At 45.9% G+C, this 23,250-nt stretch overlaps 1 protein-coding gene across 1 annotated transcript in view; it reads right to left on the bottom strand.

The window, feature by feature from the left end:
* The window catches only part of PACS1 (phosphofurin acidic cluster sorting protein 1), a 99,048-nt gene that overhangs the window by 12,410 nt on the left and 63,388 nt on the right, over positions 1 to 23,250 (bottom strand). Inside the window, exons 3-13 of the mRNA XM_059710026.1 lie at positions 15,270 to 15,359; positions 14,052 to 14,177; positions 11,471 to 11,615; positions 11,112 to 11,203; positions 10,942 to 11,022; positions 8,294 to 8,353; positions 7,376 to 7,536; positions 6,954 to 7,047; positions 2,069 to 2,149; positions 373 to 488; positions 54 to 189 (exon numbers count right to left, since the gene is read on the bottom strand). Coding sequence (XP_059566009.1) covers positions 54 to 189; positions 373 to 488; positions 2,069 to 2,149; positions 6,954 to 7,047; positions 7,376 to 7,536; positions 8,294 to 8,353; positions 10,942 to 11,022; positions 11,112 to 11,203; positions 11,471 to 11,615; positions 14,052 to 14,177; positions 15,270 to 15,359 — 1,182 coding nt within the window. The remainder of the gene's footprint in view (positions 1 to 53; positions 190 to 372; positions 489 to 2,068; positions 2,150 to 6,953; positions 7,048 to 7,375; positions 7,537 to 8,293; positions 8,354 to 10,941; positions 11,023 to 11,111; positions 11,204 to 11,470; positions 11,616 to 14,051; positions 14,178 to 15,269; positions 15,360 to 23,250) is intronic.

Consider the following 23,250-nt stretch of genomic DNA (forward strand, 5'->3'; position numbering starts at 1 on the left):
TGCCCAGGAAGACGACAAAACAGAAATCATGGCCCAGCGGTGCTCAGGGGTACCTGTGTGCTGTGGCCCAGGTCAGGGGACCGCTCGCTGTCGGAGCTGTTGGTCCTCTCACTCAGGGGCTTGGAGAGCTGCCGCTCCTTCAGGGGTGTGCTCCTCTTCTGCCGGGGAGTGTGCCCCCCTTCCACTTTGCTGCCAGACATGTGACAAGGAGGAGGTGAGACAGCCCCTCTGACCCCAAGCCATCGCCAGCCCACTCTTCCCGGGCCCTGAGCCTCTGCTAAGTGTGGTCGCAGCCTTGTACCATCTGTTCGGCCTCCTTTGTTCTGCACCCTCCGACCTCCCGTTTTCAGAGTTTCTTCCCCTCATGAGTACCTGGGCGAGGCAGAGCCTTGGAGATCTGTTTTGCTGGACTTCATGGGAGTTTTGACTTTCTCTGGCACAATCAGGCTTGTACTCCCATCTCCAAACATGTCCTGGTCAGTGATCTCCTGCCATGGAGGAAAGGAAGCAGCGAGGGTTACTGCTCACTAGGAGCCTCTCGGGGTCCTGCCAGGGCCCATCACCGCCATGAGGAGAGTCAGTCATTCCCTCTTTTTCTAAAGCCCCCACCTCAGCCGGTGAGAACACTGTGGCTGTATGACTGAGTGCACCCACTGTGCTGGACAGCCTTGCTATGCAGTCTGCCCCCTACAGTTATGAACTATTTGTCAACATGCAAACCTGAACTGAGGTTCTAGCTTCTCTAGGTGGGAAGGAGAGAGTTTAAATCAGGAAGTAACATTATTAAATTTCATTTTTAAATGACCACTGTGCAGTATGGGCCAAAGTGGACAACAGTGAAAGCTGGGTTATTCAGATTACTGGTGAATACAAAGTGCATGTTGTATAGTAAGTTTTATTTTTATTTATTTTTTTTTTATTTTTCTTTAAATATATTTTATTGATTTTTTACAGAGAGGAAGGGAGAGAGATAGAGAGAGTTAGAAACATCGATGAGAGAGAAACATCGATCAGCTGCCTCCTGCACATCTCCTATTGGGGATGTGCCCGCAACCCAGGTACATGCCCTTGACCGGAATCGAACCTGGGACCTTTCAGTCCGCAGGCCGACGCTCTATCCACTGAGCCAAACCGGTTTCGGCTTGTATAGTAAGTTTTAAATTAATCCTGAATCAAGCCTAATGTTTCACACACCAGGATCTTGAACGCAGTTTTAGTTACAAAAGGAAGCATAGCCTAAAACAATTTCTTCTTGGCCTCCACTGAACTATGAGGTCTCACTGTGAGGCTGATGCAAAGCACCCCCCAGATGGTATTTGGTAAAGTGCTCTGCTCCCTCCCACCAGGTCCAGCCTCCAGCCCCCCTGGATGAACTGCAGCTTATCCTGCGAGGCCCAGCTCAGATGTCCCCCCCCCAGCCGGAGTCACTCTGTCCCTCAGCCTCTACATGGGGTATGCACGGGTTGGCTTTCCTCCTGCAGGGCTGCATCTCGAAGGCAGAGATGTGTTCTCATATTTGCATCTTCAGTAGATGCTAAGCACAGATGCCCAGTATATGTGTGTGGAAGTCAATGTTTAATTGAATCGTGTACCCCAGCCAGTTCATTCCATTTCATCAGGGCTTGGTCTGCTCTCCTGGACAGCTTTAGCATCTCTCAGAGCAAGGAGTTGACCAGAATTCCTTGGAGATTTAATGGCGTGGCTGCCTAGCCATACATAGTAAGAGCAACAGGGGAGGAAGATATTTTTTTTTTTAGGGGAAGATACTGGTCATCATCTCTCAGAAATAAATGAGGGCGACAGTGAGAAATTATCCAAATTAGCATTTGCTCAGCTATAATTAAAGGGCAAAATGGGGATATTTCTGGTTCACTAATTGGTGAAATAACCTGGTCTCCTGGTTACATTCCATGGGTAAGGATTTCAGGAGGAAGAAAACACAGGACATTCACAAGTCCACAGATTTCGGTAAAATTCCCATGGTGTTCCTAAGGGTCTTTCTGCCTTTGTTTCTAAAGATACAAAAACTACTTTAAACAGCTGAAATGGGAGGCTGAACCATACATACCAGGGTGTCTGTTTCAGTCAAGCTGTCATCTTGATTTTTAATCCAAGCAGATTTGACTTTTTCTAGAGCAGCCAATTCCATCTGTAAAAAAATATGATGATTAGTCATCACCAATCCAAATGATCACCACCAACTTGTTTCCTAAGTACCTTAGAAACATAAACATTTCACGTAATCTAAAGATCTAATGCAACCTTTGGGATTTTCATCTTATAACCACCTTATGAAGAGGTTATTTTGGTGAGAACTAAGCCAGAGGTCATTTTTGTATCACTAAATCAACACAGTGAGACATGGAACCCAGAGTTTCTGACTCTCACAAGATGTCACCAAGGAAGAGAAGCTCGAAGTTAGGGGGCTTTGCTGTGGGGCCCATAAAGTCTTTCCCTGGACTCAGTAAAGCCCCTCACCCAGGAGGAACATATGGGGCCCCTTCTGCTTGTCAGAAATTGCGAGAAGAAAGGAGGATCTTATAGTTCAGGTTCTTGATTTTGAGAGTGAAGACATCCATAGTAGCCAAATGCTTTTGCTTGGTGTTAAACATCTAGAAAACCCTCAAACAGAACATACCAAACAAACTATCCATTTGTTCCCAACTCAGCATTTCTCATAAATACTAAAAATTTATTTTGCCAATATAGATACACAGCCAGGATTTTCATATTTGCTAATATTGTTTCTGGTTATGCATGTACCAATGTCAACATCATGAGCAGTTAAGAGTTATGGGACTTAGACACAGAAAAGGTATTTAAAAAACAAAAAACAAAAACATCTGTTATAAGAGTTATTTGAGGCAAACTGACGACAGTGCCGGGAGCAAGATCTCAAATGCTCCAGAAAAAAGGTATTGGCCTCAGTGAATCTCTGATTCTTGTGGGGAAGCAGGAAGTCAGAAAAGATCAAGGATACCCTACTTCCTCCTAATCACCTCAAGTCCTTCCTCTGAGTAAATTAGAATATTGAAAAGTATCAGATTAATAGGCTCAAGGGGTCATTTGCCAAACTAATGAACAAGGATCACAGAAGCAGGCCCCTGTTCCCTGGCTGGAAGGCTCGCTTGGGGTTGGAGCATCGTCCTGTACACCAAAAAGGTTGTGGGTTCGATTTCTAGTCAGGGCACATACCTACATTGTGGGTTTGATCCCCAGTCGGGGTGGGTATGGGAGGAAACCTATTGATGTTTCTCTCTCACATCAATGTTTCTCTCTTTCCCTTCCTTTCTATCTAAAAGAAAAAAAAAATCAATAAAAACATCCTCAGGTGAGAATTAAAAATAAGAAGGCCCCTGAGTCATACTCTGAACCAGGGTTTCTCCATCGGGTGCTGCTGACATTGGGGCAGATCTTCCCTGAGGCTGGGCTGTCCTGGGTGCTGCAGGTTGGCCCCTGCCCACTAGACCCCAGTAGCAGCCCCTTATCCCCACCTGCCTCCTGTTGTGACAACCAAAAATGTCTGCAGTCATTGCCAAATGTCCCTTGGGAGATAAAAGTCATCCCTGGTTGAGAACCACTGCACTAAGCCATCTGCAAGACTAACCCAACATACTTTAAACAGACCCTGTGACCCCAGATTTTGAGATGGTTTGGTTCAGAGCCATACACAATCAGCTGCCTCCAGATTGCACAGCTAGGTCATTTACACACTATGTAATAACCAATGTTAACAGAGTAGAATCATGGCAAAGTTCTGGTCAGACTTAAGACTGAAGAGGATTTCACTCAATTTTGGGTCTCAGTGTGACAAATGATGGGTGATAACACCATTCTGCTGGAAGGTTTTTTGTTTTTGTTTAATATATTTTTTAAAAATTGATTTCAGAGAGGAAGGGAGAGGGAGAGAGAGATGGAAACATCAATGATGAGAGAGAATCATTGATCAGTTGCCTCCTGTACGCCCCCACCAGGGATGGAGCACACAACCCGGGCATGTGCCCTTGACCAAAATCAAACCTAGGACCCTTCAGTCCGCAGGCTGATGCTCTATCCATTGAGCCAAACCAGACAGGGCTGCATGTTTCCACAGCGAAGCTGGCACACCCGACAACATCTTTAACTTGGTTTTGGGTTGGAGGGCACCTGTCAGCTATTTACTGACTCTCCTGGATGTCCCTGGCAACCCACTAGGAGCAAACTCCAACTTTCTGAGTTTCTATTCCTGCTCCTATAAATACTAAGGGTTTTTCTCTCTGCAGGACCCTGGGACCCTGGCAGTGCAGGAGCCGTGTCTGTCTGATTGTGTGGCACTGGCGGCAGATGCTAGTAGTCTGAAGCACTGTGCCCGTGGGGCGATGCTGGCTGCTGCAGAGGTGCACAGGCTCCTGTGTGTGGTGGGAGGTGTACGGGGGAGGTTTTTGGCTATCACTGTGAGGAAGTACTAGTCTCCACCACCACCATGTACAGTGCATGGAAGCAGCAGTCTTTAGCAGCAGGCAGTCCTGGCTGGAGGGCTACATCTCCTGGCTGCCCCGGCGGCAGCACTGGCAGGGTCTATTGTCATCAGCTTGCACAGCAAATGTCGCTGCTGTGTGCGCAAGTCTTGGGAAAACTCAACAACTGTAATAATTTGTATTAGCAGAAATTCCTTCTGGTTCTAGTGATAAACGAAATCCTCTAAAATTTGGGGAACAAAAAGGAAGATTAAGAAAAATAAATAAATGGCAATGATAGGATATCAGGGAGCAAGGACAAAAGGGGCAGCATATGTAGTCCTGCCTACGGAGCACAAGCTCAATATTTTTCCTAATACACTTACAAGTTCTCTGTGTAAGAGCACAGCCTCGCTCTGTCCTTCCTTACCAAAGTGCCTTTCATACAAAAGAATTCCAAAGTTCCACACCCACATCAAAACATATGGGGCTCTTCAGAATAGAAACATCACAGAGAATCATCAAAGCGAGTTTGAAATCTAGCCAAGAAAACCAGAATTTGAAGGACTCACTAAGAAGACATCTAGCTTCTATTAGTTGCAGTATATCAATCCGTCCATCAACCAGACACCACGCTAGAGGTTCTACCTGCATCCTCTCACTGTATCTTTACACTGCCTTGTAAGGCAGGCGCTCTATATTTTATAGAGCTACACCAATGAGGAACGAAGGTGTGGCAACTGCCCGAGTAGTTAGGGGACTGGTGAAGTCAAGATTCAAACTCAGTCTGACTCCAGAGCACATGCTCTCAACTCAGTCCTATCCTGCCCCAAATAAACGTTTTGCCTAAACAGGGACCCTTAGGCCATTATATTGTAAACACTGCTACTCAATTGACTTTTGAGCAACCTAGACTCCTATGCCAGCACCTTTTCCTTAAGAATAAGGCACCCGTGGCTCAGAGCACTAAGGAGATTTTTCTAAATGTTGTAAGCCATATAACAAGACTAAAGGAAAGCCTATACACACATCCCAACAACCCAGAAACACTGTCATTGGTAGAAAAGAGTTCTCTTACTGACTTAATGCCAACGGTCCTTAGCATTTACTGAGTGGTCACCCTTTAGGTGCTACGTAGTGCTCCAGGCACTGCCTCAGTTAATCATTTAATTGCATTTCGTTACAGCAGAGCCCCATTCTGCATTCCTAGGACACTGAAATGCCTTCCCTCGGCAGGTCCCAGGCTTCTCTCTCGAAAAGTCATCCCTTATATTTATATTTAAGATGGAATCTGGCTCTAGTGGCCAAGATCTGTCCACGTGGACAGTGACGGTTCAGGAGGGCCATCCAGCAGCCCCGGGAGAAAGAGCAGCCACCTCCTGAACATAAACAGTAAAGTGAGACCGCCTCTGCTCCAGATCACATGAGCCTGGGCTGGAGAGTTGCTGAGGGCATAGAGTCTGCAAGTGGCAGGCCCGAAGTTTCTGTGGCGGGATTCTCAGTGATTCCCGGGGCTGGCTGCTTTCCCTTCCCTTGTTTCCTCACTAACGCCACCTGGTGTCACCATCTAGGGCCAGGTTGCCTGCTGTGCCTGCACCAGGAAGAGGGATTAGGTGGAAGACAGCCCCACCTGGAGGCAGCAGGCAGTAAGGCAGCACACCAGCTGCCCCACTAGCTAGCTTTTCAGGGGATGGGGCACCGCACATGCTTCATATTATTGCCCCACAATTAATATCTATTTGCAGGATGAATTTTGTGTTCCTTCTCTTAAAGCAGCAAGAATAGGAAGACTTAGACGATTCAGTTTCTTTGACCTAAGACAAGACATTGGGCTTTCTTAAATCATGCGCAACGTCTTCTTGCCTTTAGTGTAAACGAAGGGGAGAACAGCTTCCCAGGACCTGAGAGAGATACAGCACCAGCCTGGGTCCCTGCCTCTGGTCCTCTACTGGGAGAACCTCCCCAAGCAGGAACAGAGCACAGTCTTGGGTGATGCTGGGCTCCTGGGGTGCTACAGCAGCCAGCACCTTTCTCCTCTTGTCATCAGGCAAAACGGGAACCTGCCCACTAGATTTTAAACTATTTGAAAGCACTGCCCCCTTTATAAATAAACCTACATATGTTCCGTGTCTCCTGAATAAACCTGTGGGCTTCCGGCCCACTTTGCACCTGTTCTTTCTCCAGCCTGGAATGCCGAATCGATTACCATTTGCCAGATGCCATGCTCCCAGCTACCATGCAACAGACAATGAGGGAGAGGTTTTGAGGCGCTGTGTGCTCTGGGGGGAAGGCTCCAAGTGAGGGTGGGATCAGACCAAAAAGAACACCCAACCGGCTCCAGCAATGCCCTCAGACAGCTAAGCTCCCAGCTAGGACTGAGATGACAACCGAGGTTGAAACAAGAGGAAATGCTCTTCTGAGGTCACAAAATGAGCCAAGAGCAGAGGGCCCAGAGTGTTAAGCCCCAACACTCCCCCGGCCCCTCTCCCCTTCCCCACAGCCATTGGTCTTGCTCACAGGGCTGGTAGTGTCTTTGCCGAGGCTGCCCTTGCTGTTGAGGCTGCCAATCTCCGTCTGCGAGCTGGACTGCGACATCCCCTCAAAGAAGGGCCTGTGGTGAGGAAGCACAGCCAGGTCAGTGGCCACCAGGGCCCAGAACAGCTTCTCCTGGGGAGCTGGGTAGAGTTGGTGCTCAAGAAAGATCAATGACCTGGCTTCAAGGACACCTGGTGAGGAAGGACACAGCAGAGGCTGGACAAGTAGGGACCTGGACTGAAGGACTTTTGTCAGTGAGAAGCAAACACAATGATCCTTATCCAGATAGCTGGAGGTTCAACAAGAATGAAGAACCCAGACTGCCTGGTAATGGGGGGAAGTGGGGGAGGGTCTAGGAAGGAGAGGCACGGGGAGACAATTTGCTAGAGGAGGTGGGGCCTCACTTAAGCTTGGGCTTTGGAGTGCTAAGGATGCTCTCCGTCTCCTCCATTTCAGGGCCACTGTCGCTGGGGTTGTACATCTCCAGACTATCATACAGTTCATCCAAGTCCTCCTCCACCTCACGAATCTGCTCCCGGGATACGTGTTCCAGTCCAAAGCCCACCTGCAGGGAAAAAAGGTCCTTAGTTTAGGGTAACCCCTATTTACAATTATGGTGGACGTGCAACTCCTTCCTCCTGGACAGGTACCGCTGGCCTCCCTAGCTGGTCCCTATGAAGGGACAGGCCATAGCTCCACCCTCATCGGGGTAGTCTTGATGTCCTTGCTGTGATCCAACCCTGACAGCAGGGTGTGGGGAGGCCACCTTCCCCCTTCAATGCCTCCAACACTCCGCACTGTGAACCTGGTGTCAGGAAAAGTAAAGTGCTGGCATCTCTCTCCCAAGGAACGGGCACAAGAAAACCCAGAAGCCATCACCCAGTGACACCTGGTACCAGGCCGGCCAGAGCCCAGGGAGAGACTGTTTCCCTTTCAATGGCCAATTCTTGGTTACTCAAGGTTTGAGCATTGAGGACACCCCTGACTCACAGCTATTGCTCACCATGTCCCCCTTGGAATGGGCGGGAAAGGGAACCTACAACAACAACTGGATTTATTGGCTGATTCCCTGTACCAGAGGCTGGATATTAAGCAATGGCTGGGTGTAACCCTGCCGCCCCATCTCCAAATACCAACGAGCCTTCAGTGCTACATGTGAAGTCTTTCTCTTTTCAAGTAGCTTAAAGCCCTTCTTTAGCTACCTTCAGGCTTGGGGGTCCTGGAATCTTGACTCCCAGTGGCAATGAAGAGTGCACCCCAGGAATGACAGTGCAACTCAGGGAGATTTACTCACCATCAACCTTGAGAGTAAGGGGTCGTACCTCATCTGAAACTTTAAACCGCTTCAAGAGGGCCACAAACTTCTGTTTGATGTTAGGTTGCTGTAGGGACAAATGGCACAACAGTTCTTAAACAACACCCACTTGCAATGAAGTCCACAGAGGGATCAAGAGCCCATTTTGTGAGAAACTGTGGGAGGACACAAAGGTGGGAAGAGACAGCTTCTACCCTCTGGCACTTCAAACCTATGACTAATTCCAGGGCACAGCACTGGTCCCTGGTGCTGTGGGCACAGGTGCAAGGAGGAGGTCTCAGGGTCCCCAGGGCCCTGCACCACACTCGCTGGTAACATCACATGCGCACCTGCACTCATTACTTTCTCTTGTCCTTCAGATCCATGGTGCCGACCACCTGCACGTACACAGGCATCTCAAACTCAGCATTTCCAAAACAGGAACTCACTGTCTTCTCCTTATATTCCCTACCCTGGTTACTGATGTCACCATTCATCCAACTGCCCGACTCTAAACCTGGAGTCTCTCCCCTCTCCTTTCTGCCCCCAGCCCTGTGTTCCTTAACTGCTACCCTCTCTCCATCTGCAACACACTGCTTTCCTCCAGGCCTTTCTCCTCGCCTCCCTGGGATCACTGCATCAGCCTTCAGCAGGCACCTCCCCATGTCCAGCCACTTTCCAGTCTGTCACCTCCACAATCCAGTGACCATTCCAAATGCAGATCTAATCATGTTACTCTCCGACCTGGAGGTCTTAGTGGGCCCATACTGCCTAGGGGACAGAGATTAAGTGTCAAACCAATGTCTGCCTTGAGGGCTAGTTCTGTCTGTCTCTAGCCTCATGGCACCCTTCAACCCCTCAACCCCACATTCAAGTGGAAACTAACTTCTTACAGTTCTGTGAAGAGCTGGGCCTCTCTGATGGTATCTTCTGCCTTGACTGAACACCCAAATCCACTTGGCAAAGTTCTATTTATCCTGAGAAACCCACGTCTCAGCATCTCCTCCCTGGAGCCCTCCTGCTCAGAGTTGGTCACATTTGTCTCTGGCCACCTCTATCCCTTACACAAAGCTCTATCCTCTGGCACCCATCCCACTGAGCAGTTTAGGTGTGCTTGTGTCACTAGACACTGTGAGCTCCTTGATGGCATGGACTGGCCCTCCTTATCTCTCTGTCCTCAACTCTGGGCACAATGCCTACCTTGTGGCCATAAGTACTTCCTGCCTGAATGACAGTCTCACTATTAGGGGATGGAAAAGGCCAACTTGCAAATAAGACTGAGCTACGCCTTCAAGAAAGGGCAGGGCTTCCAAAGGAGGGAAGGTCATTCACAGCAGAGAAAAAAACCTAAGTTCACAGTGACAGAAGTATAAGACACCTTAAGAGCACAGCAGGTCGATTCGTGTCTAGAACAAAATGTTCTTGGAAGGGAGAGAATCAAGCATGTGCATAAAAGGAGACAGAAACTAAAGAACAATTACCACGCCTCTGGAAATCTGACTGAAGTGCCTGCAGCTGATAACAAAGGCCTGTGGGGGAGTGGATAGTGTTAAGAGGAGCACTGAACTCTGGCCCTGTAGCGGGGAAGCTATGGCGGCCACAGGAAGAAGTGGTTTCTAAAGCTTCAGGGGGCACCCTGTGGGAAGAAAACAGGGCCTCTGTGGTTACAGAGCAGGAAAAGGGAAAGCCTGGCAGAAGGAACTACGTCAGAGAGCTACCCTCTAGCCTCGCCCACTCTCAGAGGACAGTGGCTCTGGTGACGTGCTCCCTGCTACTCTGGGGAGCCAATCAAGGACCAGCCACGAGGACTATGAAACCGGTTCACTCTCTCTAGTCATTATTCTGCAGGGGAGCCAACGCCACAGTCTTGAGGCCTCACATGGAAGTGGCACCTCAGGAGGATTGGAGATGACAGTGTCGTTCTGGTGGAATGCCAGGCTCTGATACAACAATCCATCTGAAGGTCTGGCCCCCATTATGTCACCCCTGAAGGGGATGGGAATCTCTGCATCTCTGCTCTTAGGATCCCTAGACTAGGTCTGCACTAAAGAGACTCAGGAAGCCTCTGGGGAAAATGAAACTGAAATTCTCTTCTAACAAACTCCTAACACTTTTGCCGCTCCCACCTTTTCGCACAGGAACTCCATCATCAAAGTTAATCTAGAAATTCAGATATTAAGTGTTTCAGGACTCGAATTTCATAAAAAATAGTGACTCCTGAGGAAATCTTATGCAGGAGATAAATAATTTGTCTCCAAGGTTATGGACCCATAAGGTATCTAATGTAATTAAACCTTTTCAAGTCCACAGTTCTAAGTACTAGCCAATTAGTTCTGGGTAAATCCAACAAATGACTAAAAACGGCGATACTCCTAGAGAGGACTGGCTTGCTCCATTAAGTGGACAGTACATAATGTGAATCAGCCATCCCCTGGAGGGGAGGTGGGGTGTCTGCGATGTTCTGCTCCTGGAGGAAGCATTACCTGTTCCAAAATTTCAAACAACAGTTCTCAACCCTTTTTCCATCCTAAGACAACTGTTACAACCATGATGCTTACTTAGGTGGTGGAGGAGGCAGTGCACGGGGGTATATCAGAACCTTGAGCAGACCCTCTCAGCCCCCCGCCAGCAATTGAAAATCTCAGCTCAGACATTCCCCAGACCTTGGAGGCTCACCCTTGTGATGGCAGAGGTTGAGGTGAGTTTCCTCCGGGTCTTCTTTACTTTCCGTAGATCCTCATCTTCATAGAACAGGTCCTGGGTTGGGAGAGGATAAAATGAGGTTGGGAAGCCCCAGGAAGTCTGGCCTTGCTTCTCAGACACTGTGAGGGGCTGTGGGAAGTTACCTGCCCGTGCAGTGGGTCATCACTGCCTTCCTGTTCTGAAGAGAAACTCTCTTCCTCTTCCTCAGAATAATTGTCAATATCAGGAGAACGATCTGGAAACAGACACCTCAGTGAGAAAACCTCGCAATGGGAAGGTCTGGCCCACGAGACTGGCGGAAGCCTGGCTCTCCGCGGATGGAATAAGGCAGGGGTGGAGGAGGGCCACAGCCATGGCAGGCCACGTCATATTTTCAGGGATCTCTAAACTTCTCCTTCCTAGGGACATTTCAGGCACTATCGCATTCAACTTCCCCACATGGAGATCAGGTGATGGGCTCCTTCTTGATCCACAGGGTCTCCAGACACTGCAAACATCTTACCAGACAGCTTGGATTTGATTCCTTCATGGTCAATGGGCTGGCTGGACAGGGAGTAGATCTTTATTTCTGCCACAGGCACCGAGACGTCCTTCACGTTGCTGTGCAGGCCCAGCACCAGTGCGCCTTCGTTAGGGTGCTGCATCACCTGAGGTCACAGCGGCAATGGAAACGCCTGACTGCGGAGGGGTCCGCAGAGGTGTCCATTTCCATAAACCCAAGTGGATATGCAAGCCAACGGGAATGGCATTCTGCTAATACATTTCCTTTCTCACTATCTTCCAATGCATGGCTACTCTCCTATTCCTGTCAAGGGCTTATTTTAAAACCGTCTCTGGAAGTGCCCACCACCAGTCAGACCATGTGCTTAAAGATAAAAATCAGGGCCTGAGATTGAAAATGGCTGCCAAAGTCTAGGACAACATTCTAGCTTAGGTTCTTCACAGAGAAACTAGTTCTCCAGGCTGGGTGGGGCCAGCCTGCAGGTGGTGGTCACCTCACAATGAGGAAAAGGACCTACAGTACAGGAAAAAACGAAAGGGCATGACATAGCTGGGAACGCGGCATCCAGATCCCTGCACTGCCCCCAGTCCCTCGTATTGATACCAAACCTGAAGAGGACAGAAAGCTGGACGGGACTATCCCACATGTTCTATTTATTATGGCCACATTTCCCCTATTTAATGCACTGACGTACAGAAATAAGTTGGAGAACTGATTTGTGGCCCCTTCTGCTTCCCCTCTGCCTGAGCGGAGAGGACCTGCCTGGCATGGAGGGGAGCTGCACAAGTGAGCAGGCACACCGAGGATCACAAGGGCCTGTTTCTCACTGCTGGAGAGGTAATCAGAAATATGAAAAGGCTAGAATAAGCCCTATGGTGCTGGATTGGAATTGATTGGAATGTAGGCTTATGATCAGATAGGTAGATGTAGATGGGATACATATGTGCATACGCATATATGTACATACATTTCCTGCCTCTGTTTAGAAGCGGTGATACCCCAGCTGGGAAAATGAGTACTCCTAGTACCCACATCTTGGTTTCTAAATGCCATATTCCAATAAAAGGAACGAGGCTCTTCAGAGGATCAGTTCACTCCAACGCTGCTTCAGGAAAAGTATAAGATGAGCTTAATACTTTATATCAGAAAGTAAAGAAGTATGTGAAGAATAAAAAAGGATAGCCTGGCCAGCATGGCTCAGTGATTGAGCATTGACCTATGAACCAGGAGGTCACAGTTTGATTCCCAGTTGGGGCACATGCCCGGGTTGCTGGCTTGATCCCCAGTGTGGAGTGTGTAGGAAGTAGCTGATCGATGATTCTCATCATTGATGCTTCTATCTCTCTCTCCCTCTCCCTTCCTCTCTGAAATCAATACAAATATATATTTAAAAAAAAAAAAAGGATATAGGAGCTAGCCAGAAGGGGCTCCCACTGGTCAAATTTGAAATAATTTGAGCATCAAAGTAAATAATGATAGTAGCAGATTAGACTTCACCATAAAGCAGGAACCCATGTCCATTACGGATTCAAATAAATGAATCAATCAATAAAATGGGGAAGGAAGGAAAGTTCCATCTTATAACAGAAAGCCAACTAATAATACAGAAGGAATGGTGGGGTTAGAAATTCACTCTCTGCAACTTTCAATGCAGTAACTGATTCAGGCAAGAATCACAGATGCTCAAACTAGTTGGTGAAAAAGATTGATCCATAGTCTCAAAATATTCCCTATAAAATATTTTCTAAATTGGTAAATACGGAATACTTACTAGCTTTATATTGGAAATCTTGGCAGACACCATTTTAATCAAGCAATAAAAGTTAACATCACCAGTAATGGGACAAATCACTAGAAGAACATAGCATTAATTCTATGGTAATTCTGCCAAAAAAATACATAATCTGAACCTAATCTTCAGAAAACATTAGACAAATCCAAACGAGGAGCATGATATGCCCTTAAAAAATGTTAAGGGCATGAAAGACACGGCCTGTTGTAGTTGAAGGAGACTAAAGAGACATGACAACACATAATCCTAGGTTTAATCCTGGGCCTAGAAAGGATGTTACCGAAGCATCGGAATGGGGACTGTGAGTTAGATGATAACCTTGTATCAGTGACATTGTCCTGATCTTCATGAAGGTGTGGTGTTCACATAACTTAGGAAATTAACATAGAGCAATATTAATATGCAATGGGCATCATGTCTGCAACTTACTCTCAATAGTTCAGAAAAGGAAATATGCATAAATATATACATAGAGGAAAATAAGGCAAATGTGGTAATATGTTAACACTGGAGAATCTGGGTAAAGGGTATATGAGAATTCCTTTTATATTCTTACAACTTTTCTGTTAAGTCTGAAATTTTTTTAAGTTAAAGAAAGAACTTGATGTGTAGGAGAAAGTACTTGAAAAAGAGGTATAGCCTGCATTTCCAATATAAGAATTAACTTATCAAATGAAACACCTGCCAGCAGGCTGGGAAAATCATTTGCTGGGCTTTCATGGCTGGGCCTGGTGTGTCTCTCAGACAATGGTTTAAAGGCTGACCGTCTCGAGACTGTGTTCCTCTCACCTCTGCCATGTTGATGAGTCCCACAGCCAGGGTCTTATAGCCCAAGATAGTCCGGTTCTTGTAACGCTTTCTCCTTTGCAGCATGATCTGCAGTTTGTTGGCATCTCGCTTCAGGAAGTGAGGGTACTGCCAAGTACAAAATAGAGTCAAGCATGATTAACGGGCAACTGGGTCCTTGGTGGGATGGGTCCTGCTAGAGGGCACACAATCTTTCTGTGCTTCCCCATCTCCTGTCTGTTCATGGGGAAGTGACGGGGTGAAGGAAGTGTCATTGAATTGTTGCTGGGGTCTGATTCTGCTTGGTGTCTGGCTTCCACTCTGCAGCTCTGTGGTCCAAAAGGACAAAAATAGACCAAAGAGAAGACCACTTGATGAAAAAGGCGTCAATTCATTAAGAAGACTTACTCCCACATGTTTATATACCTAATAACAGAGCTTCAAAATGCATGACCATGCAACCCTGAGCCTCACTTAGGGCCTTCACAGTTTGTACTTACAGTTCCTTCTGCCCCCATCATCCTGTGACTGGCGGTTTCCTAATATACAGCTCTCAGCTCAAATACTTCCTCCTCCTCCTACCACCCAATCCTTCTCTAGCCCATTACCCAGTTTCCTCTCCTTCACCGTCCTCTCCTCATTGGAAATGATCTTGTTCTCTGATGACTATCTTGCCTGTCTTTTTCACTGCCGAGTCTCCACTGTCTACAGCAGTGCCTGGCAGAGAGCACATATTCAGTAAACTGCCTCTTTCCTTGCCATATGCTCAGGTGTTTTCTCCATGCATTCCATTTGGCCTACTGGGATTATGATGAAAGACAGACCTAAGGAGGAGAAGGGAATGGATGGAGATTACAAGATGAGGGCAAAATGGTCGTGTGCTGTGGATCATTAAGAGGTGATGGGGCAGAGCGTGGTAGGACAGGTGAGCTCACAGCCTTATCTAAGGAAAGGAAAGAGAAGAATGAGACACAGTGTATTTTTCAGCAGCCCATCTGAGTTTTGGCATCTTTATTGTGCGTGGCTGTCTAAGTGACTGCTTTGGCCCTCCAGGCTAGCCATGGGAGCTCTAGGTGACTTTAATCCATTCCTGCTACGGCTAATTCACTGGGTGACTTTCATTCATGGGGCTATGTCTGCTCTTGGATAAAACGGTTTCCAGATTAGAGGGCTGTCTAGCGACTAGGGCTGGACATGGCATATTAGTGAGCAGATTCTCACCTGAAGGGAGAAGGTTAACTGGAGTTCTGTTTCCACCAGGCCACTGGATGGAAGGATGATCTCATTGGAGCGAAGAATCCTTTTTGAACCCTGAAACCAAAAAAAAACTAAGTCAAAGCCGTGTCACTAAAAATCGGACTAAAAGAAATACTATGTTTGCAAACAACTTTAAAAAACTCTACACTCTTATCAGTCTTTGTTGTATTAGAATTAAGGCACCACCACAGGTATACTGTATGTTGTTACTGTACTGTATGTTTACAAAGGGTTTTCACATTAAAATGGTTTGTTATTGCATTTGAGTTTTCCCAATACTCTGGAGGAAGAGGCGAGCAGGTACCAGTCTCCCAGGGTGTGGAGTGACCTCTCCACGCTCACCTTAGCCTGCCTCTTCCTCTCTAATTGCCACTTCAGCAGCACTGTCCTGTCTGCGTGATTTTTTTCTCTTCTCAGATGCTCTTTCAGGCTTCTGTACACAGCAAATCAACTTGTCTTTCAGGTCTCAGTCCACCTTTATTTTTTTTTCCAGGAAACTTTCCTTTTAGCCCTCCCTCCCCCTCCAACTTCAACTGTATTAGACACTGTAGTGTTTTTAGCTCTAAAAAAATAATATAGTTACGCAGGAGGATCTGAGGAATGCCAGTAAATTTCTATAAACGATTTTTTTTAAGTTGAGGTTTGATCTGAACACAGTGAAGTGCCCAGACTGATGAGTGGATAGATGCACACACTGTGTAACCCACATCTGTATCAAGATGTAGAACACTTCTATTGCTCTGGAAAATCCCTCTGAACCTTCCCAATCTTGCACCTCTCCCAGAGGCAGGTACTGCTCTGATTTCCTTCACAAAAGATTAGCTTGGTCTGTTCTAAAATTTCACAGAAATGCAACCATCAGTATACACTATTCTGCAAGGGCTTCTTCTGCCCAACATAATGCATTTGAGGTCAATACAGGTTGTTGCGTGTACCGTTCATTCCTTTTTATAACTAAGCAGAATTCTGTTCTAGGAACATGTGTACCACACCTTGTTTCTGCGTTCTCCTGTTGCCGAATATTCACATTTGGGTTGTTTCTAGTTTGGGGTATTATGGCTAAAGCTACTGTGGGGACGTGTGCTTTGCTTTTTCTTGGGCAAACGCCTAAGAGAGGAGTTGCTGGGTCTTAGGGAGATGCATGTTTAACTTTATGAGAAACCGCCAGACTGAGTTCCACTCCAGCAGCCCCACAGCTTCATTAGCACTCGGTAAAGGTGATTCGTGGATTCTAATGGATGCACTCAGTGGAATATCACGGGTTGGAATTTGCATTTCCCTGACAAGTAACAATATTGAGAACATTTTCATTAGTTTATTGCTCATTTGTAAATTTTCACTTATGAAGTATGTATTTCATCAAATGTCTTTGCCCAGGTTGCTTATCTTGTCATTAAGTTGTAAGTTTTTAAACTTATACATGACATTGTCAGATATACGTACTGTAAATATTTTGCCTATTCATTTTCTTAATAATAATTTGATGAATTATTTAATTCTGATCTAGTCAACTTTATTTATTTTTTTTCTCTTATGCTCAATGCATTCTGGGTCCCAGCTGAGAAATCTTTGCCTACTCCAAGGTTGTGAAGTTATTCTTCTGTATCGGAGCAGATACTCTGCTATTTTTTCCTTTAGAAATTAAAATTTTTATTTTTTATTTTTAGGTTTCTTATCGATTGCTAATTTTTAAAAATAAAATGCATTTTACAATGTTTTGTAATTAGAATAGCATTATACCAATTAAAATAATAAAGGAAACTGCTTTATCTGTTAGACCAGGGGTGGGCAAACTTTTTGACTCAAGGGCCACAATGGGTTCTTAAACTGGACCGGAGGGCCGGAACAAAAGCATGGATGGAGTGTTTGTGTGAACTAATATAAATTCAAAGTAAACATCATTACATAAAGGGTACCATCTTTTTTTTTTTTACTTTTATTCATTTCAAACGGGCCCCCGTGGGCCGTAGTTTGCCCACGGCTGTGTTAGACAATGCTTTTTGTAGAAACCTCTATTACAAACAAGAATCTTGACAAAGTTTTCACCTGAGTTTATTTAGGATTTTAAGAAATCTCTGTAAAATGAATCTCAGAAATGCTGAGATAACCCAAAATGTGGTTTATATATATTTCTGCCAGGGGTAGAAGACATCTGGCATGATCTGGAGGTATTTCTAGTTGTTAGAACTGGTGTGTGTGCGCCTGAAGACCCTGCTTCCTGGTAGCCCTCCCAGATGGTGGCTGCTCTTCTCCCACAGCCCACCTATCACTGGGCATGGGGGTGGCGCAGTTATCCTCTTGCTCATCACCAGCTACAGAATGTTCTCCCTTCCACCTCCCTAAAAACTCACCCTTTGAACTGATGTCATAAGACTATATTATCCTCTATTCCTTGCTGTTGCTGTCACCTAGAACTCCCAGTCATTCCTGCTCATGTCGTGATTGTGGCTCCTCACTCACTGTTTCTCTCCCCAACACTACTTCAGTCATAACTCTATGATTTCAATATACATATGATCTTTCCAACAGCCTGACCTCTAAATCCCAAGTTCTTCTCTTCCATTGATCTTGTGCTCACAGTTGTCCTAGTCACTCACTCACTCACTCACTCACTCACATGATCATATATATATATAAGCAATACTTAATCTCAGTTTTATGCATCCCACTCACTCTCTATTGGCACGTCCTATCTTTTCAGCTCATTCTCTCTAGTTTGTCAACAATGATAATCCTTCAGACTCACCAAAGCCTACAATCCATTGATCCTCCCATCCTTTCATTCCCCGTCATGTCCCTGTTGTTCCTGCTTTCCTTGTTACCCAGCTTCAATGTCATCATCAATCTTTATAAGCATGCCCTTGTCCATGCCCTTAACTCCTTTGCCTGCTCTTGTTCTGAGTACTCATTTGGTAAATTACAACCCTGTTTAATTCCAACTGCACCAGCTGAACATGCCTGGAGAGAATCCTATAATCAGGCTAACTGTTCTGACTTTAAATTTATGACCCCAAATCTTCATGCTGCCCAGCAATCACACTGCATTCTCCAAGTCCTTCCATTTTCTAAGCCATTAACCTTGATTCCTGAGAAAACTGAAAACCAGGAAAAGAGCTCCCACAGCTCCCGCCACACCCACCCACTTCCTGACCACCTTTGTCCTCACACCCTCCTCCCTCCTGGGACACAGATGAACCCCTGCTCCTGTCCTGTCAATCGTCCTCCTTGGATCTCGTCCCTTCTCACCTACTCAGACTGTTCTAGCCATTCTTTCCTCGCCTACATAATCAACTTTCTTCTCTATTCTGAATCATTTCCCTTAACAATAACATGCTATTATTTCTTTTTTTTAAGTCCTCTCTTGTCCCCACATACCCTGCTGACTACCACCCCTACCTCACTTTCCTTTTATAGCAAACTCAAGAGTTGTCTATTTTTGCTGTCTTGAAGTCTTCTCCCATTTCCTCTTGAATGCATCCCAGTCAGCCTTCCTATTCCACCATTCCTCCAAAACTGCTACTGACAAGGTCTCGGCTACCCTCCACCTGGAGGAACTGACGATCTGTTCTCACGGTCCGGAACCTATCTGCGCTTTGTCAGAGCCCATCACCCTCTGCGTCAGCAGCACTTCCTTCATTTGGCTTCCAGAACGCCACTCGCCTGGATTTCCTCTTACCCTCTTGCTGCTCTTTCTTGGTTTCAGGTACTTCTTCCCCATGACTTTTTAATATTGGGGTGCCTGGCGCCTCAATCCTTAGACCTGTCCTCTCCTTTATATGCACTCCACTCCCGATGATCTCATCTAACTTATGGTCTCAAATATGTCGATGACTCTCCAAGTGACTTCTCTCCCCCACATCTCTCTCCTGAACTCTAAACTCATACATTCGACTCTCTTTTCGATATCTCCTCCTGGATGTTCAATAGGCATCTCAAACATAATACGATAACCTGAAATTTGGACTTTCCCTCCAAACCGATTTCACCACAGTCTTCCCCATCTCGCCTAGTGGCATTTTCACCCTACCAGTTGCTTACTCAAAAATTCTGCCACCTCTTCAGAATCACTGTTGTAGCCTATTAACTGGTCCTCCTGGCTCCTCTTTCAGTCTACTCTCCACACAGCAGCCAGAGTGGTCCTATCGCTTTTCTGTTCAAGCGAATTGGTTCAAGCAAAACCCTCCAATTCACACAGAATGAAAGCCAGAGACCTTGCAATAATCTGCATACATCCTCTCCCCCTCCCTGTTCAACCTCATCTCCTACAGCTCTCACTTCTCCCCACCCTCACTGGTCTCCCCCTCCTTATTCTTGATTCTGCCAGACATACTAAACACAAGCATCCCAGACACACTGCTGCCTTAGAGTCCTGTCATGGCGTTTGCCTGCTTGGAATGCTCTTCCTCCAGATATCTGCATGGCTCCCTTCCTCACTTCCTTCAAAGCCTTCTCAATGAGGCCTACCTTGACCAACACATATAAACTATAATTTGTACCCCCCCACTCTCACTCTGCATGCTCCATCCTCTTTCTCTTATATGATTTACTTATTTCCCCAACAGAACATATCACCTTCCAATAGCAGCAGTCCGCATTATCATCACTATCCAAATATGTGCTATAAATACCTGTAAACATTTCTATCCTAAATGCATTATCTGGATTGCAAACCTGTTAAAATGAATTGCATATGCAGGTAACAGGACGTAGGGTACAGTGCAGTCATGGCTCTGATACTTTTATTTTATTTTTTAAAAAATATATTTTATTGATTTTTTACAGCGAGGAAGGGAGAGGGATAGAGAGTTAGAAACATCGATCAGCTGCCTCCTGCACACCCCCCACTGGGGATATGCCTGCAACCAAGGTACATGCCCTTGACTGGAATCGAACCCGGGACCCTTCAGTCCGCAGGCCGACGACCTATCCACTGAGCCAAACTGGTCAGGGCGGCTCTGGTACTTTTAAAGCGTGACGCATTTCTGCTTCCATCTTTCCCACCCTCTCCAAAGACTAAGCCCTTCATGGGTCCCAATACTCGCTTCTTCCAGGTGCCTGGGATACCAACTTGGGTCCAATTTAAAAATTATCTTTAGCTGAAACCGGTTTGGCTCAATGGATAGAGCGTCGGCCTGCGGACTGAAAGGTCCCAGGTTCGATTCCGGTCAAGGGCATGTACCTTGGTTGCGGGCACATCCCTAGTAGGAGATGTGCAGGAGGCAGCTGATCGATGTTTCTCTCTCATCGATGTTTCTAACTCTCTATCTCTCTCCCTTCCTCTCTGTAAAAAATCAATAAAATATATTAAAAAAAATTATCTTTAGTATCTTTATGTCTCATTTAAAATCTATATAATAGTATACTTTCATTTGCAGTATAGAAGCAAAACAATTTATATCTGATACTATAGGACCATTACTTACAGCACATAAAAATACCCATTAATGAGCATTAATATATTAAAAATTAAGTCACTGGTGTTTTATTTTTATTTAATTTTTTAAAAATTTTATTGATTTTGGAGAGACAGAGAAACATTAATTTGTTGTTCCACGTATTTATGCATTCATTGGTTGATTCTTGTATGTGTCCTGACTAGGGATTGAACCCACAATCTTGGCATAAGGGGATGACACTCTAACCAACTGAGTTACCCGACCAGGGCATCACTGGTGTTTTAAATTCTTCTTTTTTAAATAAAACTATTCTCAGTGGATTGTCATATAGATATTTAAGAGTGCTGTAGTGGGGAAAAAATGCTCTAGTGGTATTTCAGGAAGTATGCTGAGGTTTTATTTTGTTTTAAAATATTTTATTGGGAGAAACCAAGATGGCGACATAGGTTAACGCCGGAGATTGCTGCCCTCGAACAACCACTTCAGAGATATAACTAAAGGACAGAACAGACAGCATCCAGAACCACAGGAAGGCTGGCTGAGTGGAAATTCTACAACTAGGAGGAAAGAGAATATCATACCCAGACTCAGAGGAGGCGCAGTGCTGAAGTGAAATACTGAGGTGCGGAGCGCGCGCGCGCGGAGCGGGCTGGCGGCGGAGGGCACGGTTGTTGTTTTCAATCGGGAGGGAGTTTCAGACTCTGAGCTCCAGATCCGGGCAAGTCTCTGGGGACCCAGACTCAAACGGGAGAGGCGGGACTGCCTGGCTTCGGTCGGAACTCGAAGGCAGCTTTCTCTCCGAGGTTTGCAGCCATTGCTGGGACTCTGAGAGGCAGAGCCCCTGGGGAAGGAACTGAGAGCAGCCATAACTGCTCGCTCCGCCCGCCCTGTAGATCCCCGGGGACCCCCCCCCCCGCCCAAGCCCGGCACAGAACCATTTGCCGGATAGCCTCAGGCAAAGGCTAGATTAGCACCGCCCTAGAGATCCAGCACAGAAGCTCTCCCACTGCAGACACAGCTGACTCTCATAGCCAGTTAGCCCGGAGGTCAAATCACCCCCGGTATTGCCGACATCAATCAAGGCTTAAAGGCAACAAGACTGCGCACAAAGACCACTTGGGGGTGTACCAAGAAAGCATAAAAAATGCGGAGACAAAGAAACAGGACAAAACTGTCAATGGAGGATATTGAGTTCAGAACCACACTTTTAAGGTCTCTTAAAAACTGTCTAGAAGCCGCAGATAAATGTAGTGAGATCCTCAAGAAATCTAATGAGACCCTCGATGTTGTGATAAAGAACCAACTAGAAATTAAGCATACACTGACTGAAATAAAGAATATTATACAGGCACCCAACAGCAGACCAGAGGAGCGCAAGAATCAAGTCAAAGATTCAAAATGCGAAGAAGCAAAAAACACCCAACCGGAAAAGCAAAATGAAAAAAGAATCCAAAAATACGAAGATAGTGTAAGGAGCCTCTGGGACAGCTTCAAGCACACCAACATCAGAATTATAGGGGTGCCAGAAGATGAGAGAGAGCAAGATATTAAAAACCTATTTGAAGAAATAATGACAGAAAACTTCCCCCACCTGGTGAAAGAAATAGACCTACAGGTCCAGGAAGCGCAGAGAACCCCAAACAAAAGGATTCCAAAGAGGACCACACCAAGACACATCATAATTAAAATGCCAAGAGCAAAAGACAAAGAGAGAATCTTAAAAGCAGCAAGAGAAAGAAACCCAGTTACCTACAAGGGAATACCCATACGACTGTCAGCTGATTTCTCAACAGAAACTTTGCAGGCCAGAAGGGAATGGCAAGAAATATTCAAAGTGATGAATACCAAGAACCTACAACCAAGATTACTTTATCCAGCAAAGCTATCATTCAGAACGGAAGGTCAGATAAAGAGCTTCACAGATAAGGAAAAGCTAAAGGAGTTCATCACCACCAAACCAGCATTATATGAAATGCTGAAATGTATCCTTTAAGAAGAGGAAGAAGAAAAAGGTAAAGATAAAAATTATGAACAACAAATATGCATCTATCAACAAGTGAATCTAAGAATCAAGTGAATAAATAATCTGGTGATCATAATAGAATCAGGGACATAGAAAGGGAATGGACTGACTATTCTTGGGGGGGAAAGGGGTGTGGGAGATGCGAAAAGAGACTGGACAATAATCATGCACCTATGGATGAGGACAGTGGGTGGGGAGTGAGGGTGGAGTGTGGGGTGGGAGCTGGGAGGATGGGGGGGAAAAAAAGAGGAACAAATGTAATAATCTGAACAATAAAGATTCAATTAAAAAAAATAACTCAAAAAAAATATTTTATTGATTTTCCACAGAGAGGAAGGGAGAGGGATAGAGAGTTAGAAACATCGACGAGAGAGAAACATCGATTAGCTGCCTTCTGCACACTCCCTACTGGGGATGTGCCCGCAACCAAGGTACATGTCCTTGACTGGAATCGAACTTGGGACTCTTGAGTCCACAGGCCGACACTCTATCCACTGAGCCAAACCGGTCAGGGCTAGGCTGAGGT

The sequence above is a fragment of the Myotis daubentonii genome, chromosome 9, assembly GCF_963259705.1.
Source record: "Myotis daubentonii chromosome 9, mMyoDau2.1, whole genome shotgun sequence".
Taxonomy (NCBI): domain Eukaryota; kingdom Metazoa; phylum Chordata; class Mammalia; order Chiroptera; family Vespertilionidae; genus Myotis; species Myotis daubentonii.